The 16,876-nt window shown below is 40.1% G+C and overlaps 1 protein-coding gene and 1 pseudogene across 1 annotated transcript in view; both read right to left on the bottom strand.

Moving 5' to 3' along the window:
• The window catches only part of PPP2R5A (protein phosphatase 2 regulatory subunit B'alpha), a 91,886-nt gene extending 83,185 nt beyond the window's left edge, over positions 1 to 8,701 (bottom strand). Inside the window, exon 1 of the mRNA XM_019952544.3 lies at positions 7,811 to 8,701. Coding sequence (XP_019808103.1) covers positions 7,811 to 7,994 — 184 coding nt within the window. The 5' untranslated portion in view covers positions 7,995 to 8,701. The remainder of the gene's footprint in view (positions 1 to 7,810) is intronic.
• LOC117309750 (U6 spliceosomal RNA) lies at positions 2,000 to 2,099 on the bottom strand (annotated as a pseudogene).
• Positions 8,702 to 16,876: the final 8,175 nt, after the last annotated feature.

The following is a 16,876-nucleotide window of genomic DNA, read 5'->3' as shown; positions in this document are numbered from 1 at the left end:
CGGAGCAGCTGGGCCCGTGAGCCATGGCTGCTGAGCCTGCACGTCCAGACCCTGTGCTCCGCAACGGGAGAGGCCACAACAGTGAGAGGCCCGCGTACCACAAAAAAAAAAAAAAAAGCAAATATATATTCCTATAGAAATTATATTTTATTTTACTTATGACTTCAACAGATGTTTATCTTTAGAAAAGTCTGTTCGGAAAATTATGTTTTAAAAAAACACCCAGTTTTGCTAAATCAAAATTCAGAGCTTATGACAAAAACTGTCTCATCCTTTTGACTTGATCAATTTAGAGGCACAGGATCAACCATGAGTTCAAATAATCATCATCTTCTGGTAACATCTATAATTCTAGAATATCCGTTATCAATGAGTGTGAATCAAAGGCAAATCCAATTAAAAAGAGAAAATGTATCATTTTTAAAGCTATATTTAATATTTTATTATCCTGTACTACAAGTTAAGCCCAGTCATTAAAAAATTCTAGTTTCATACACCTAACATCTTTTTAACTATCGTTTATGCAGTTTCCTCACTAAGCAAAATCTGAGAGAGTATCTAACAGCTTAAAAACCCTGTACTTCTTCTCCCTACCTTAAAGAAAGCTTTTCTGATGAAATGACAAGATAGCTGTTTATTTAGAACAAGAGTGAAACTCATTCCCAATGAAAGCTAAACCAGAATGACTTCTGAGGTCCCATTCAGCACTGGAAGGCTCAACTAGATATAACATCACAATAATGTTACAGTAAATGCAATTAGCATCACCATTCCAGTAGGAGGAGTGAGTTCCCAAGAAATCCCTTGCCTTCAGTATCCAAGTTAGAAATAGGTTCTCTGAATTTTATGTGAACCTATCATATGTGGCAAACTACAAAAAAAAAAAATCCTAATAGATTTCTTTAAGAAATCTGATCAAAATTGCAGGATTTCTAAAATTCACCATTACACGAAAAAACCACATAAACAAATTCCTTCAAGGAAAAGTTCAAAAATATATATAAAAAGTGGTTTGAAACTGCTCATTAGTGAATATCCTGCCCAGACAAGCAGAGCTTATTTCACATAAACCTAGCCTGTCATGTAAAACTCTTTCAGTAAAGCATTTAGGTTCCCTATCACATAATAATGCACTGAAAGTAATTATATATTTAAAATCTGTTCCTTTCATCTCCTTCAAGGACATCCTTATAAATAAAGACTGAGCCTCAAATTTAGAAATTACTGGAAACTAGTTATTTCAGTTTACCCGATATTTACATAGTTGTCCACATCTGGAAGTCAACCCAGTATTACTTTTCCACACAGACCTTACACAATACTTTTCCTAGAAATAAATCTATCAATAATGTTACACGTCACTTAAACCAGTCACTGGCAAAGCACAAATACAGCAGCAAACAATCCTTTGTTTCAAACCTACATTTACTATTTATTATCATGGTACTGAAAACCCAAAATTCATAACTTTGAATCAGATTTACGCACAAATATATTAAAACAAAACACAAAACAGAAGAGAACCCATCTGCTGGTAGATAGCACAGAACACCACTGAAGGAAGCATAATCAATAACGGGGGATGTGTGTAGAGGGAGGGCCAACAGGTAATTTCTTAATCAAAACAGTGACTCCGCCTACATGACCACACTTATTATGCACAGAACACCGTATTTGGTACTATAATAGGATATGAAAACACAGATAACTTCTGCTTTCACAAAAATTTTACCATCTCATTCTGGAGGGAGAACATCACATCATAACTGACACTGACTCAGCACAACAAATCAACAAATACAGGTATCATTCAAACTGGTTAGCAGAAAGGCCAAAGACAAAAGAGAGTTATGGAATATAAGTGGCCCCAGGTCCTTGCTGCCCTACCTTCAGTAAAAAACTGTGGTCAAGATTAAGATGATAGATGTAAAAACACTCTGATGAAAAACATTTCTTTTTCCTTTTTCTTTTTCTTTCTAAAATGCCCTGTTTATTCTGCAAAAATCTGGAATACTTCACAAATCTGTGTGTCACCCTTGGGCAGGAATCATGCTAATCTTCAATAGTTTCAGTTTTAGTATTATGTGCTGCCAAAGCAACCACAAGAAAAACATTACTTGGCGCTAAATAAATATAAGGCATGACCAAGAACAGTTATGATCAACAATATCTCATCTGTTCAACATCTAATAGTCAACATATACACTAGTAATATTAGTTCTAAATCTTCAAGAGGCAGAACAATGCTGTGAACATACAGCAAATATCAGCTTTACATTCCAAATTGGTTGGGATTATCATGCTACCCTGAATGATGAGATTAAAACTAGGCAAACTGCTATCATATGTTCTCATTTTTACTTGACAGCTCAGCCACAGCTCTGAAAATCACAGAGAGAAAAAAAAACACGTGACCACCTTGTATCAAAGGATAATAGCTGGTTTTTAATTATGATAACTACAGTAAAATCCAATAGAATCAACTCATCACACCTAAAACTCCAGAATCCAAGAGCACTATCCCCTTCAGGAAAGTAGCTGATTAGCCATAGGGGGCAGCAAAGTTAAGAGAGTGAAAAGTAAATAGCACGAGGTGAAATGAGGGCAGGAAATGTTAATAGGCTGGGTAATGAGCCGCAAGTATCCAGAGAAAAGGACAAAGTCTCAATTAATGAATTAAATCAATAGACAGATAATGCCAAACCAGTAATTCTCAACCCTGGCTGCATATCAGAATCATCCTGGGAGCTTTCAAAAATACAAATGCCTGCATCCTACCTTAGACCAATTTATTTAGAATCACTTGAGGGTAGGACCCAGGCACTGATGTTTTTTAAAACTCTCTAAGTGCACAGCCAGGGTTGAGAACACTGCTAAACACATAAAATTAAAATAAGGTAGTTTATATCCCCAGCTTTTTACAATTTAAAAAGTTAAAATTGTAAAAACACACAATCTATTATTTCCCAAATGTATGATTTTTGTTGATAAACCTGTCTTTGTCATCCAAAGAGAGGCAATACCTCATTAAAGACTAATTCATTTTTGTGATTTTAGCAGGGGAAAATATTATTCTTACAAGTAAAAATGATTAAACTGAAGGTCAAAGGGGTTAAACAACTAGCCCAAACCAACTGTGACTCATCAATGATACAGGAAGACAGTTTACGTGTACTATTTACAGGATGGTACTCTATCCCAGTGATCACACTATTTTACTTAAATACATTTTACTGGATTCTCACTTTACAGGCACTTCATAAAAGGATCCAAAATTCAATTAAGAATCAGAGGAGGTAACAACATTGGGGGAAAAAGAAATTTGACCCTAAATAGGAATTCTGAAGATGTTAAATTAGACTTAAATGGAAGTTTTTCCTTCATGTGAAGGCCAGCAACAGACACTATATTAATTTCTCTAGAAGTATATCCTTAAAAAGTTTTTAAAAATTTAAAAGTAAGTCTACCAGAAGAAATATAATATTACTTCCAGAAGACAGTCCTAAAATAGGTAAAATGTTATATCCCTTTGTAAACAAACATTTTTAACTTATTCAGATGAATTTCAACTCTCCTTTATTGCCACCCCAATTACTAAAACGGGTTTTGGGTTTAGATGGAATGAAATTAATTTTGAAAAAAATCTATAAACCTTAAAAGTTCAGTCAGTAGTGTCCCTCACCAGCACAAAAAAGTTAAGTTAGTTATGAAATTTCAAATCGTGTCGTTGTTCTTGTTCCAGATACCCTAAAAGACCACATACATCAAGAAAAACAAAATTTTTTTTTCCCTATAGGTAAGCAAAGCACTTCAAATGAGCACCACTGTTACTGGACTCAATACCTCCAGTGGGACCCAGGTTCTAAGAATATACCAACCAAGAAACTGAGGAAACTTGGTAAGTTCTTTACCTCATCTGAAGGGGACTTCAATCTCAAAGCCAGTTTCATTCTGTTCTTTGCCATTTACTGGCTGTCTCCCATAAGAAATGCACATCTATACAATTCTACTGGCTAATTCAATTTCTCTGCTTGATAAAAAACTTCTAACTACAACTTTCAATATTTTAAATAGTCACTCTACCCTATTTCCACATCCACACTTATGCTGATGTTACAGCTTCACCTCATTTCACATAAATCATATGTGAAAACTGATTATAAACAAATTATACATTAAGTACACTAGCAAAGTTTACTATTTATGTGAATCCTTCATTTAGAAAATACCTTTGATCTGGATTTTCAAATATCAAACAGAATGGGAACTAACATTCTTTGCCTATTTTTAGGTACTAATTACATTATTTCACTTAATCCCCCAAATCCTGGGGAGATAGAAGGTATTATCCCCATTTTAGAGATAAGGAAAGCAACTCAGAAAGATTAAAATTTTACCTTTGACCCAGGGCTGACCCCAATGACCCAACTCTATGATACTGCTCAAATTTCACAAAGCAGGATAACAGCAAAAATACTGAAATCATTTAACCTGGGTACCGGTGTCAGGTGCAACACCATCCAGATAAGTAATCACAGGCCTGAAACTAAGCTGTTTAAGCCTCAGCTTTCTCATCTGCGAATAATACTGGTCTTGCACAGAGTTGCTGGGATAACACAATGAAATATAATTTTTGTAAAAATACATTGAGCTACGGATTGTCACAATATTACCTTAGGTGTGAAAAAGCAAGGGCTATCGGGGATTAGATGTTACACAACTTTGGACTATTTCACTTATTATGAGCAATACTGTTTTTATAATTTAAAAATATAAATAAAAGTGTAAAATAATTTGTAAATGCTATATAACTGTATGGCATCTACTATTTTACCAAACCAATCCTTCTAGAGACTTACACAAAAAAGGTTAAACAGACTGAAAAGCTTCCAATTAACTGATTTTTTTTTTAAGTTAAAAGTCTCCTAACTGTTGGTTACCAGAGGAAAAGTTTAAGGTAGAAAAATTAAGTACTATACTAATGAAAATTTAAATACAGAAAAAAATGATTGACAGAATGTTCCTACCTTTATTTTCTAATACCTAGTTCTCAGAGGAACTTACAGAATTAACATAAGAAATTTCAAGTATTTTGGAAAAAAAAAATTTTTAAGCTATAAAATATAAGGCAGTTAAGTTTGATGACCCACATAACAGTTTCTCATTTTTAAAACATCCTTTTAACAAGGCTTGTTTTTTAAATACTTTCTGTAATAAAACAGAATTTTCTCTGAACATTTTCACCATTAAAATCCTGCAACCCACTTACTAAATTATTTCACACGAATAACTTCTTATAGATTAAAAAGTGGGATTATTTTGTTACTCTTTACCCATAGCATGCTTTAAGGAAAATAGCTGGCACCTTTCCAGTTTAGATTCATGTGGACAAAGTGTAACGTAAGCAGGTTGGCATAAACACTTAAAAGATTTTGGATGGCCACAGACATTGAATCACTCCACAGCAAGATTATATTTCAGAGCAGGAAGAAAAATTCTCTTTCATACATGTATTACAGGGCTTTCCACTGGTTTTTGTTAAGGCCACAAATGGAAAAAACTACTACTGACAGAAAAAGCACTCAACGTTGTGGTATCAAAGACACTGCCAAAGTACCAAATGAAGCAACTGAATTTTTAAAAAACCACTTTTCAAGCATTTTGGCATCTGGGGTACAAGTAGTTTTTCCTAGTGGGTAATCTAAGTAAGAATCTTATTCTTCAATTAAATTTACATAAATTTATCCTGAATACGTAACTTTGCTTATAAAGAATACTATATTTTCATGTAAAACACATAGAATAAAACTATAGTTCCAATTTTATTTTTTTCTCTACTAGTGAGCAAAATACTATAAATAAAACATTCAATGACACCTTCAACTTGTTGAACTATACACCGTGAAACCTGGATGAATACTGACTCTGCATATTTTTGCTAGGCTTTTAAAAACAAAATATATTAAAACTGCATCTCCTGGCTTGAAGCAACCATATATCTAATATTCAATTATTTTTATTAAATATAAGTAAATATTATATTAAAAAAGACAATATAAGGAACATCTTACTAAAAAGCAAATTAAAGAAACATGAAAGAAAAACACTAGCACCAAACCTTCAAACTGCAAAAACAATTTGCCAATTTAATGAAAAAAAATTAAAAAGGTAAAAATATGTTTTAGTTAAGTTTAAAATTTTAAATTCATGAATAGTAGTTCAATGTCCTAATAGGTAAGATGATATTCTTTTATAGCTATGACATCACTCAAGTATTAGTCTTGGCAATGCCTACTACCATTGTGGTCTACCATTGACTATGCTATGTAAATTTTCACAATTTTTGTATGCTAAATAGCAAATGATAAATGCAGTACCACAGGCTACACATCTTAAATAAAACCTTCTTTCAAAAGTCAGTTTGATTCTGGCTGTGGGATGTCTTTAATTTAGAAGCACCCCAAGAGGCAGGGCAGTGTAGGATCTGAATGGGGTTCCAGAGCTATTGCAGGTCAACTGTGATTTGATCTGGGGTTTTCTTTAGACTCTTAGCCAAACTAAGGCTGGATTCATAGGCCCAAAGACAAATCAGAACCAGACTGGCCTTAAAGGGGATGCTGGAGCTTTTTCAAACTGATAGAAAAACCTGCTGAACATTTATCTATTTCAGTATGAACTTTTCATTTCCTGGCCTTGCAAAACAGATGATCTAGATTTCTATCAGGTTTCTTTTGTCGAAAAGAAATTTCGAATGTTTAGTACCATTATCATCTTGTTCCATGATATTGCCTATCTCATAAAAAGCAAAGACATTAAAATTATAAAATTAAAAGGTAGTAATCCACAAAGAATAAACTAGAACACCAGGAACCAATTTCTTTCTTTCTTTCTTTCTTTTTTTAATCCTCTAAACCTAGTGGGAAAAAGCAGTGAGCCAAAAGGAGTGCCAAGTTCTCCTGCAAGGCATTGACACGGATACCAATCTGAATTACTGTACAAACCTACAAAGTCCCTGGAATCACTGCTTGGCGAACTAAGTTCCCATTCCATTGCAAAGCGACACTATCTATCCCTTAACACCTCTCCAAGTTTACCGTGTGTATCTTCTAAGACGATAAAGTATTTTAAGTTTTTCTATTCTTTGGGCTAAAGGGAACATTTAAATCTAATGACCCAGTAAGTAAGACACTACACTGGTCAGATTTTTTAGGCTTTTTCTATCTAAAGGCCAGGTAACTCCTAACTCCTATCTAAAGGCCAGGTAACTCCTAACCGGTGTGTGCATTAGGATTCCCGGTCTGTAAGACTCTTAGGAACCATCAATGGGAAGGAAAGTTAGGGAGAGAGTGCGTACAGGCACTTTATAATTGGAAAAGTAAAGGATTGGCTAAGAGTGGTCGAAAAGAGGAGGCAGGTCTCAGAAAGGGAAGGTCGGAACGTAAGACAGGTTGTTAAAGCAAGATGGGGACGGGCAAGGCTCGGGGAAGAAGAGTGAAGCACTCTACCCCTCGGGCCGCAAGAGGAGAGCTCCAGTCGCAAGGGCAGGTAAAAGAGCGCGCAGGTGGGGAGGGGTGCCGACCTCCTCCAAGACCGGAAGAGCTGAGGTGAACCCAGAAGTGAGAAAAGCAAGGCTCTTAACAGCAAACCTGTTTGAATCAAAGGGGGTGGGAGGACGCCAAGGAAGCATGGGGAACGCGACTCACACACTCCGAGCCCCAGCTGGGCAGAAGAAACCCCCAGAAAGAAATGACTCTGGCGGCGCGGAGGCGAGCCCCCACGTTCCTCCCCGGGCTGCGCCCTCGGAGGTTACCTTTGAGCTGGGGCAAGGGGTGCAGCTCCGGCTGGCTGCCCTGGCTGCGGAACTGCGACGAGCCCTGCGAGCGCTTCTGCCTCTGCGCTTTGCGCACCGATTTCCGGGTGAAGCCGTCCACTTTCTCCGAGGCCGAGATGGCGGCGCTGGCAGCCCCCGCCGGCGGCGGCGACGACGACGACATCACCACGGCCCTGGTGCTTGGCAGCTCCGGCTGCTGCTTGCACGGAACGGGCAGCAGCAGGAGGAGGAGGCGGGGGAGAGGCGCCGAGAGCTCGCGCCCCTCCGCCCCGTTCCCCCGGCCGCACTGCCCTCCCGCTCCCGGGCGCCGCCGAGCTTCTCCTCGCCGCCCACCGACGCCTCACGGCCACATCTCAGTGCCGGAGGTTCCTGGTCCCCGACGCGCGGCGAGCTCCCGGGGCTGACGGAGGCGAGGGCGGGGGTAGAGGGGGGGTGAAGAAGTTGTTGACTCCGAGTTCGGAGGGCTGGTGGACGGGAGCCCGAAGTTTAGACAACTGAGGCGAGGACGCTGGGGTGCGGACGTCGAACGCGCCTCTCGTCCCTGCAGCCTGGGTCGCCAGCCGGCCGGCCCGCCAGCACCTCAGTGGCCGCAGCTAGCGCAGCCCGCCCTGCCTGGAGCCTCCTCCCGAGGCGCTGCCATCGCGGGTCCCCTCCGAGCCGCTGTCGCCACCGCCGCGGTGTCCGCTCTTCCCTGTCAGCGCCGACCCCTCATCTCCCGGGGCGGTGAACCGCCGCCCCGGCCCTGGGCGCGCACACACACTCGCTCCTCGAAGCGCCGAGCAGTCCGAACCCCCTCCCCCACGCGCCCTTCCGCAGCCCACAGAGAACCCCTGGCGGGCGACCGCTACAACTTGAGAAGGTGCTGGGTAGAGGCAAGGGGGGAGTGTGAGTGCGTGTGCGCGCGCGCGCTAGGGCGCGCGGCCAGGGGGAGGGACCGCGCGGGGGATGGGGAGGGAGGAGATTGACTGACAACTTCCGCGGGGTCCCGCCAGCCTCTCGGAGGCCCGGGAAGGAGTAGGGGGTGGGAAAGCACGCCAGCTCCCTCAGCCAATCGCAGGGCTAAGCGGCAGCAACGGGGTGAAGCTTGGCCTCCTGCAAGGGCTATCAAACTGGGAGGTGAGGCAGAGGAATGGGGCGTGGTTGTATGACGGACCTCGGCTACAGCCAATCGTTAGTGAGGATGACAAGCGGAGTGCCACTCTCACGTCAGAACAGTGTAACTAACTCTCTAATGATTGAGGGGAGGTGCGCCTCCACCAGCGATCAGCTTTGCACGCCTGCGCGACAGCTCCAGGCTATAATTGCGCTCCTGACAGCCTATGAGAAAACCGGGAAACTAGAGGAGGGAGTTTAGAGAACAAAATAGACTGTGCCCATCCTTCCCTCCCCTCTCTACTGGCCAATGAGGAACTGAAGCGACTGGTGGAGAGCTTGAGGGCTGGGGCGCGAAAGAGAGCCAGGTGTTACATCACTGAAAAGGGGTGGAGCAAAGGCCTGGTAGGGGGTGGAACAAGCAGTGTGATCGATGGCTGAAGTAGTCCCACGGAGGAAGACGAGGAAATGAACTTGTCCAATCAGAGCGAGGTGCTGGCCTCTGTGGGCGGGCCTTGGAGCCTCGCCTGCCCTAAGCCGCGCACTTGGAAGTTAACGGGATAAATTTATAGCTCTCTGGTGGCTCTAGCACTGCACTTCCTGAGAGCTGTTCTAGCGCGAGTTTGGGCAGTCTGGCGTACACTACTGAAAAGAGTTTCCCAGATCCACACCCTGCAGGAAGAGATTTATCATTTCCAATTTAGTATCCTACTAATTTTCACTCTTCTTCAGCCGGAGGCCTTCAGCTGCTCCAACAGGAAGAGTACAAATTGGCTGATCTGTGGTTTGTGGATTTGAGGGCTTGCCATTTACTCTTACTGGGATCCCCTGTAGATTCCATCCAGATTTTAAACTTTTTAAGGACAGGGACTACTGGTCATCTTAGTTTTTTTGTGTGGCGCTTTCTGTATAATGATGCTTAATAAAAATAAGTGAGCTGAACAGTCTGTCTTCTCTGCGGCTTGGCGGACCCCAATCTCCATTTCTCTTCCACGAGCCCCAGACCTCTTCCTTTCGACAAAATTAAAATGGTTGCCATATATTTAAGCAAAACTATCTGATGCATATGTACCGAAGATGCCAACTTTGGGTAGGAAGTTGGATTCCAGATCTAAAACCAAACACTACTTTAAAATACTTCCTTCCTTACATTCACTGAGTGGTGAAATCGTACACAAGCCTCCTAGTCAAGGAGGTTCAAACCTCAGCAGCGTCTTTGAGACCTTCCTCATCAAATCAAGTTCCAGATCGTGTTGAATCTACCTTCACAAACGTTCAAACCAAGCCTTCCTTACAATTTGCACAACCAACCCACCAAATATAGTTCAGGGCTTTCAAAGTCACTGCCAGATCAGTCTTTTTAAATGCCAAATTTTCTTATTGGCATGTGTGAAGAACCACCCAGTACCTACAGAATAAAGTCCCAATTCCAGGCTCTTCTCAATCTAACTCGTGGCTGTCTTTCCAGGCATAAATCGTGCCATGTCCCTACACAAACTCTTTTTCAATATAGACACATCATTCTACACACTGATACCCTAAAAGTATAGTGCTTCCTTGACCCTCAGCTCCAACATCTTGAAATAATCCACTTTTTTCCCCATCTTGTTGAGACCTAACTGTTTTTCCTAACCCTAGCTCAACCCCTATCTTTTATGAAGCCATTCATGATAATCTGGCCAAAAGGGATGCCTTTCTTCTTTGCATTCCTATAGCATTTATTATCTATAACACTCACAGGGTCTGTCATCATATAATGTCAGAGATGGCAGGCACTCTGCTCTTTCTCCCCTGGAAGTCTGTAAACACTAAGAGAGCAAGAACTCAGTTATTTTATACCTATGTATCTTTTACTGAACAAAGGATAGATATGCAGTATGTAACAGTCTAATTTTTAGTTCTCAAGAACAAGGTTTCTGAAAGCATGATCATTGGATCGCCTGCATCAAAATCCTCTGAGGTGCTTACTTAAAATGCAGATTCCTGGACCTTACCCCAGACACACAGAATCAGAACCTACGGGAAAAACACTGAGAAATCTACTTTTAATAAGCTCCCTAGGTCATACTTATGCACACAAAAGTTTGAAACTACTATTATCTAGTCACCTGGATTTTATTTAGAATAGATTATAAATGTCTAAAAGTCAAGGGTAGTACTATTTATAATAAAGAGCATTTACATAGGATAAGAAGGGGAAATAAATAGCAGAGCACACCAATAAAGCTAAAATTCATACTGGAATATGATAGATAATAAATAATGGAAAATAGAGACCAAATAAAATAGATAGAAAATAGACACTAGAAACAAATTATTGGGAGGCTTGGAACCAGCAAAACCGTCAGGGCTTTCTGAAACAGCCTCTTGGAGAAGAATTTTGAGAAAAATTTTAAATAAAGAGTGAGTTAAAGCCTAAGAAGAGAGAAGGATGGCATTCCATGTTGAAGTCACCAGACATTTCGGGGGAGATGGAGAATACAATAGCCAAAGAATCAAAAGCCCTGACTTTATTAATTATCAATAGTTTGGGCCTGTCGAGTCACTCACCCTCTCTGAGTCTTAGTTTCCACATTTGTTTATCAGAAAAAAATAAGTAACCAGCCTTCTTTACAACGTTGACATGAGTTTTAAATGTGATACGTAAAACAAAGCACTTGGGAAAGTGAATATTTTGCACATGATAATTTTATAGACATATGTATTTATTGAACATTTATTTTCCATGTACTATCTTAAGTAAATAAGGTATCTGGGTCCTAAACAGAGATTTGTTCACTAATAATCATCTAACAGAAAACTGCAATCTCAGTGCTGATCTGTATGTAACTCTGACACAGGAAGAGTGTCAAGGCTGAGTCCATGCTGTATCACTCCTGCCTTTTCCCATATGTGAAGACCCATATGTGATTCAGAGGTCAAGGCTTCATCACTGCAAATTCTTTGGTTTACTTTATCCCCACATGACTTGAATTCCTTAGTCCATAAGCATAAATATGCTTAGTGATCTCATTCTTTTATTCACAATACCTAGCTTGCTGGGGAAAATAAGTAATTCGTGAGACAACAATATCCACAAAGCAAAATCTTTTAATGGTTTAAAGAGTGCATCCAAGGGGGGAAAAAAATTCCAGCACCTCTGATGGCTGAACATATTATTTATGCTTTCAATTTCAAGAATAATAGAAGAAATATTTTTTTTAAAGAGTGCATCAGGGAGGGTATTCTTTTCAAATCACTGTGAAATTCTCTAAAGCATGTCCAAGTAAAGTTTCGGCTGTCAACGTTCTCTTTCCTTAAGAGCCATAATACCCAAACTGTGATCCAACAGAACACCAAACAAATGTGTTTTATCTGCAGAATCAAATAGTAGTGGTCGTTTCCAAATTTACAAAAATATAATAAAATAAAATTTCTTCCTTACATCTTTCTTAAAAGTTTGACTCTTTTCTATTGCTTTACTATACTGGAATCTAAATCAAGATAGTATTTGATTTATCATAAAAATTTTAATTTTTAATATGTCACTCCTTTTTATTTAAATACATTCAAATTATGTAAAATTCAGAAAGAATGAAAGGGTAACAGGAAAAGTCTCACTCCCATTTCTGTCTCCCAAAATCCAGGTCCCCTCCTGGGAGGGAATCAATGCTATCAGATTCTTATATGTGCTTCCAGAGATAAAATAGGATTACTCTCTTAAGATTTAATAAATTCACATTTTTAGATGTTCCACCAAAAGCTACATGATTTATAGTTATTTCATCACCTGAAGAAGTTTGAAAACCACTGCTCTATCCATCAATGAACCTTCCAGAGTTCTTACAGGTTTATTCATAGCTGTTCATTCATTCATTATTTTATTCATTAATTCATCATGTAACAGATATTTATATATACATGCTATGCATCAACAAAATATGAAAGTTGAAGGGACCTTAGATGCTAATCAGGTCAAGTTGGTACCTGACCCCAGGTAGACCAAGAAGGTCCTCCTTCAAACTGATCCAAATTGGAAAGTCCTTTTTTTTTTTCATATCTTACAGGAGACTTTTGTTTCCATGTACAATGAGATCTTCTGACCAATAACTTACTATGCAAGTTGTCAAAGCTTATAGGCACTTGGTTCATAAACTAAACTCAGCGCTTTTCTAGATTTTTTTCAGGGACTTTAATTCTGTGTTGTCTTTCTGGCCACTGTTCAAGCACAAGTACACATTGAGATGATTGGAATTCCTGCAATTTTCAGGAAGGGTCCTTTGTTAACAGCACAAGATCCGTAGTCATGGTTTTCAATTGCTGCCATTTTTGCTTTTAATTATAAATTGCTTACAGTTAAGCTTGTCATTATTAAATCAGTTTGTTGCTGGCTATTACACAGGCTGTTGTCTTGGTCAATCAAGAACTTAGACTAGGTCAGTAGTCTGGCGGTAGAGATGGTTAGATTGGAGACTTTTTTTAGAGGAGGATTACATAGGACTTGCAGAAGGATTGAATGTGAGCTCTTGGTACAGCAGAGGTATTATTAATCCCCCCAAAACATGCTGGTACACTTATACTTTATGATTATCTCTGAATCCTTTTTCTATAGCTGTGAGATCTTTTGCCCCATCTTAAGTGGACTGCAATCATAAATGTTCAATAACCCCTGGTGTGCCCAATCCTACCTGTATACTAGATGAGGAACCAGGATATAGTTTGAAGGGGCTCAGCTCATGCTGTATTCTCTTGTCCTTGCAGAGTGGGATTTAAAAGACTGATACTGGCGAACTCTCCACTGTTTAATTCAACTGCAAGTATTTTTCAAGTGCCTTCTATGTGCCAGGCAATATGCCAGACACTAGGAATGAAGAGATAAATAAAGCATGGACCTTACAATTTAGTGAGGACAGACAGCATGACAAATCAAAGACTATACCCTAAATGTTTCCTACGGTGTTGTGTAAACATAGTGGAAAGAAGAGCAAATTTGGTTTGTGAAGAGAGAGTCAGAGAAAATTTAACAGAAAACGTAATGCTTGAAGTGAGCCTTGAAACAAAATGAAGTTTTCATATGTATAAGAACAACAACAGAAAAGAATACTTGCCACTCAAGAAACTAATTTCCCACATTTCTTCATCACTAAAAAGATTTCCAGGGAATTCCCTGGTGGTCTGCCATGGCCCGGGTTCAATTCCTGGTTGGGGAACTGAAATCCGGCAAGACGCGTGGCCAAAAAAAAAAAAAAAAAAAGATTTCCATATCTCAGTCAATGAATGTACTTATTTCACACAATATGTTACCAAAAAAAAAAAAAAAGAAAAAATTCCATTGCAACAGAAGAATATATTTTGCCACACCTTGTCAGAATTTGACCTGGAGGTGAATGGGCAAAGAAAAGCAAAGATTAAATTCAACACAGGACTGCTCTCTGGGTATATATTGAGGAGCAGTGATTACAAAACTACTGTATGGCTCCTTAATGTTCCACTCATATGCAGATTTTATATAAACCTATAAGTGGTCTTCCTCTTTCATCTGCCTGGAGGAAGCATGTAGTAAGCTTTGAAGCAGTCCCTGTCTTAAAATACCTAGCGGCTGCATGCCAGCAATACGTTCTCTCTTATTGGCTTGTTATTTTGGCTCAAACTTGCAGAAAATAATTAATTTGAAAATCTAAGAAATTGACCTTGTATCTTCAATATCAGCAGGTGTTTATGCTTTGAAGAAGCAATGCTAGTAGTACTATGGGATTTTCAGGCATTATTGAACTGGAAATTCTCCAGTGTTTTCAGATCCTAAGCTTTGACTTCTATATCAGAGGATACAGTTTTTTTAAAAAAAACTGTGTGTGTCTCTGGGTGTGTGTATATAATCATCACCATAAATTTAACACCTACTGTGTACTAAGCATTATTCATATAAAGAATCTGGCAAAAAGAGATCAAACAAGATTCTCTATTAAAGTCCCTCTCACCTGTGTGACACGCCTCTCTATTCCCCTGGGAGTTTGGTCCCAGTGACTTCTGTCATGTCCAGGAGCAATTTTTTGTATTCTAGCATCTCTGGAGTCCTCTATTCTTTTCTTGTAAAAATCAGTGAAAATTCAAGCTCTCTTTATTCATTCTGTACAAAGACATTCACCAAAAATGAAATTGAATGGATTGGACTGTCACTGCCACAAGATGCCCAGCGCTTTAAAATTTTTGTATATGTAGAGCTCTGAAGTCCTGTTACTTAGAAGGAAAATGAGATTATCAAGAGATATAATGGTGCCCAATGTCTCCTATTCATTCACTCAAAAAATATTCATTAATCTCCTATAACATGCCTGGTTCACTCCAGGTGATTGATGAATAGCCATGAGTGACACAAGGCTGACTGCATGGAGCTCACCATCAGTGGGGAGAGCTCACATCAATTAAAATTCAACTATGGAAACAAAGCAGGGAATATGCACCAGAGGAAACATGGTATTATTGCACACATGTATGGGCAAACCAGGAGGGTTGGTCATGCTATGGACCAAACAAGCACCATCACCAATTTATGAGGCCTGTTATGAACACGGCCCATGGCTAAACATTGTGGTCTTGACCCTAAGGGAGCACGAACTCTAGGGGAAGAGATAAGGCATCAGCCCAGGGAAAGATAACTTCTCATTCAGGACAGTATTTGATGAGAGCCAAGACAACAAAGTCCGAGGGAGTTCACAGGTGATGCTCGTACTGAGGTGGAAGACATGGGATTTTAGCTGGATCCAGAGGATTGGGAATAATTAACTAAGTAAAGAAAAGTAGACGTGTTAGGGGAGAGCACCATCCAGCTACTTACTACACATCTCTCCAGCACAAAGTGTCCAGCTTATTATGCCCACCCCCTCCTCCCCCACTACTTGATATTGTCGCCCACCAGTCAGTGAAGGAAGGGTGTGAAGGCACACGGGTGGGGAAGTACAGGCATGTACGGGGGTGTTAGATGTCTTTCCTAGAGAAGGTGATTTCTGGAGGGGTAGTGGGAGACAAAGCTGGAAAAGGTGCACTCATTCAGTCATTCAACAAACATTCAATGCTTATTATAGGCTATTTTCTGTTCTAGTTTCTGGGGATAGAAAAAAACAACAACAGGTTTTTCCCTCAGAGAGTCTGGAAAGGAAAGTAAAATGAAAACATAAAAACAAAAAAACCCACAAACCACCATAGACAGTATAATAAGTGCTGTGTCAAAGGTAAGCACAGAGAAAGAAGGCAGAATCTATGGGGTGGGGAGCAAGATAGCCTTTCTGGAGGAAGAGGTTCTAGATTTGAGAATTGAAGAACATAAGGAGTTAGTCAGGACTTTCCCAGTGGTGCAGTGGTTAAGAAGCCGCCTGCCAATGCAGGAGACACGAGTTCAAGCCCTGGTCCGGGAAGATCCCACATGCCACGGAGCAACTAAGCCTGTGTGCCACAACTACTGAGCCTGTGCTCTAGAGCCTGAGAGCCACAACTACTGAGCCTGCGTGCTACAACTACTGAAGCCCGCGTGCCTAGAGCCTGTGCTCCACAACAAGAGAAGCCACCACAATGAGAAGTCCACGCACCGCAGTGAAGAGTAGCCCCCGCTCGCCGCAACTAGAGAAAACCCCTATGCAGCAAAAAAGACCCAATGTAGCCAAAAATAAATAAATAAATTTAAAAAAAGGAGTTAGTCAGGAAAACCCAGAAAGGGGAATTTATTCCAAGAAGCATGAAGGAGATGTTTAAGGTACAGAGCCCTGAGAGAAGGGGATACATCAGGAAGGTGAAGGGAGTTTGGTATGAAAACTTTGAGGTAGCAGCAGACAAAGAAGATGGTATCAGATTATGGAGTGTCTGTAAGTTTGGACTTTATACTGAGGTCAGTAGGGAGACGCCAAAGCATGTTTGAATGGAAGATGTCACGTGGAAAGCAGTGTTTTAAGAGTACTGGGTGGGGAAAGTGGAAGCCAGCAA

Source organism: Tursiops truncatus, chromosome 1, assembly GCF_011762595.2.
Source record: "Tursiops truncatus isolate mTurTru1 chromosome 1, mTurTru1.mat.Y, whole genome shotgun sequence".
Classification (NCBI taxonomy): Eukaryota; Metazoa; Chordata; class Mammalia; order Artiodactyla; family Delphinidae; genus Tursiops; species Tursiops truncatus.
This window is presented reverse-complemented; position numbering and strand designations above follow the sequence as displayed.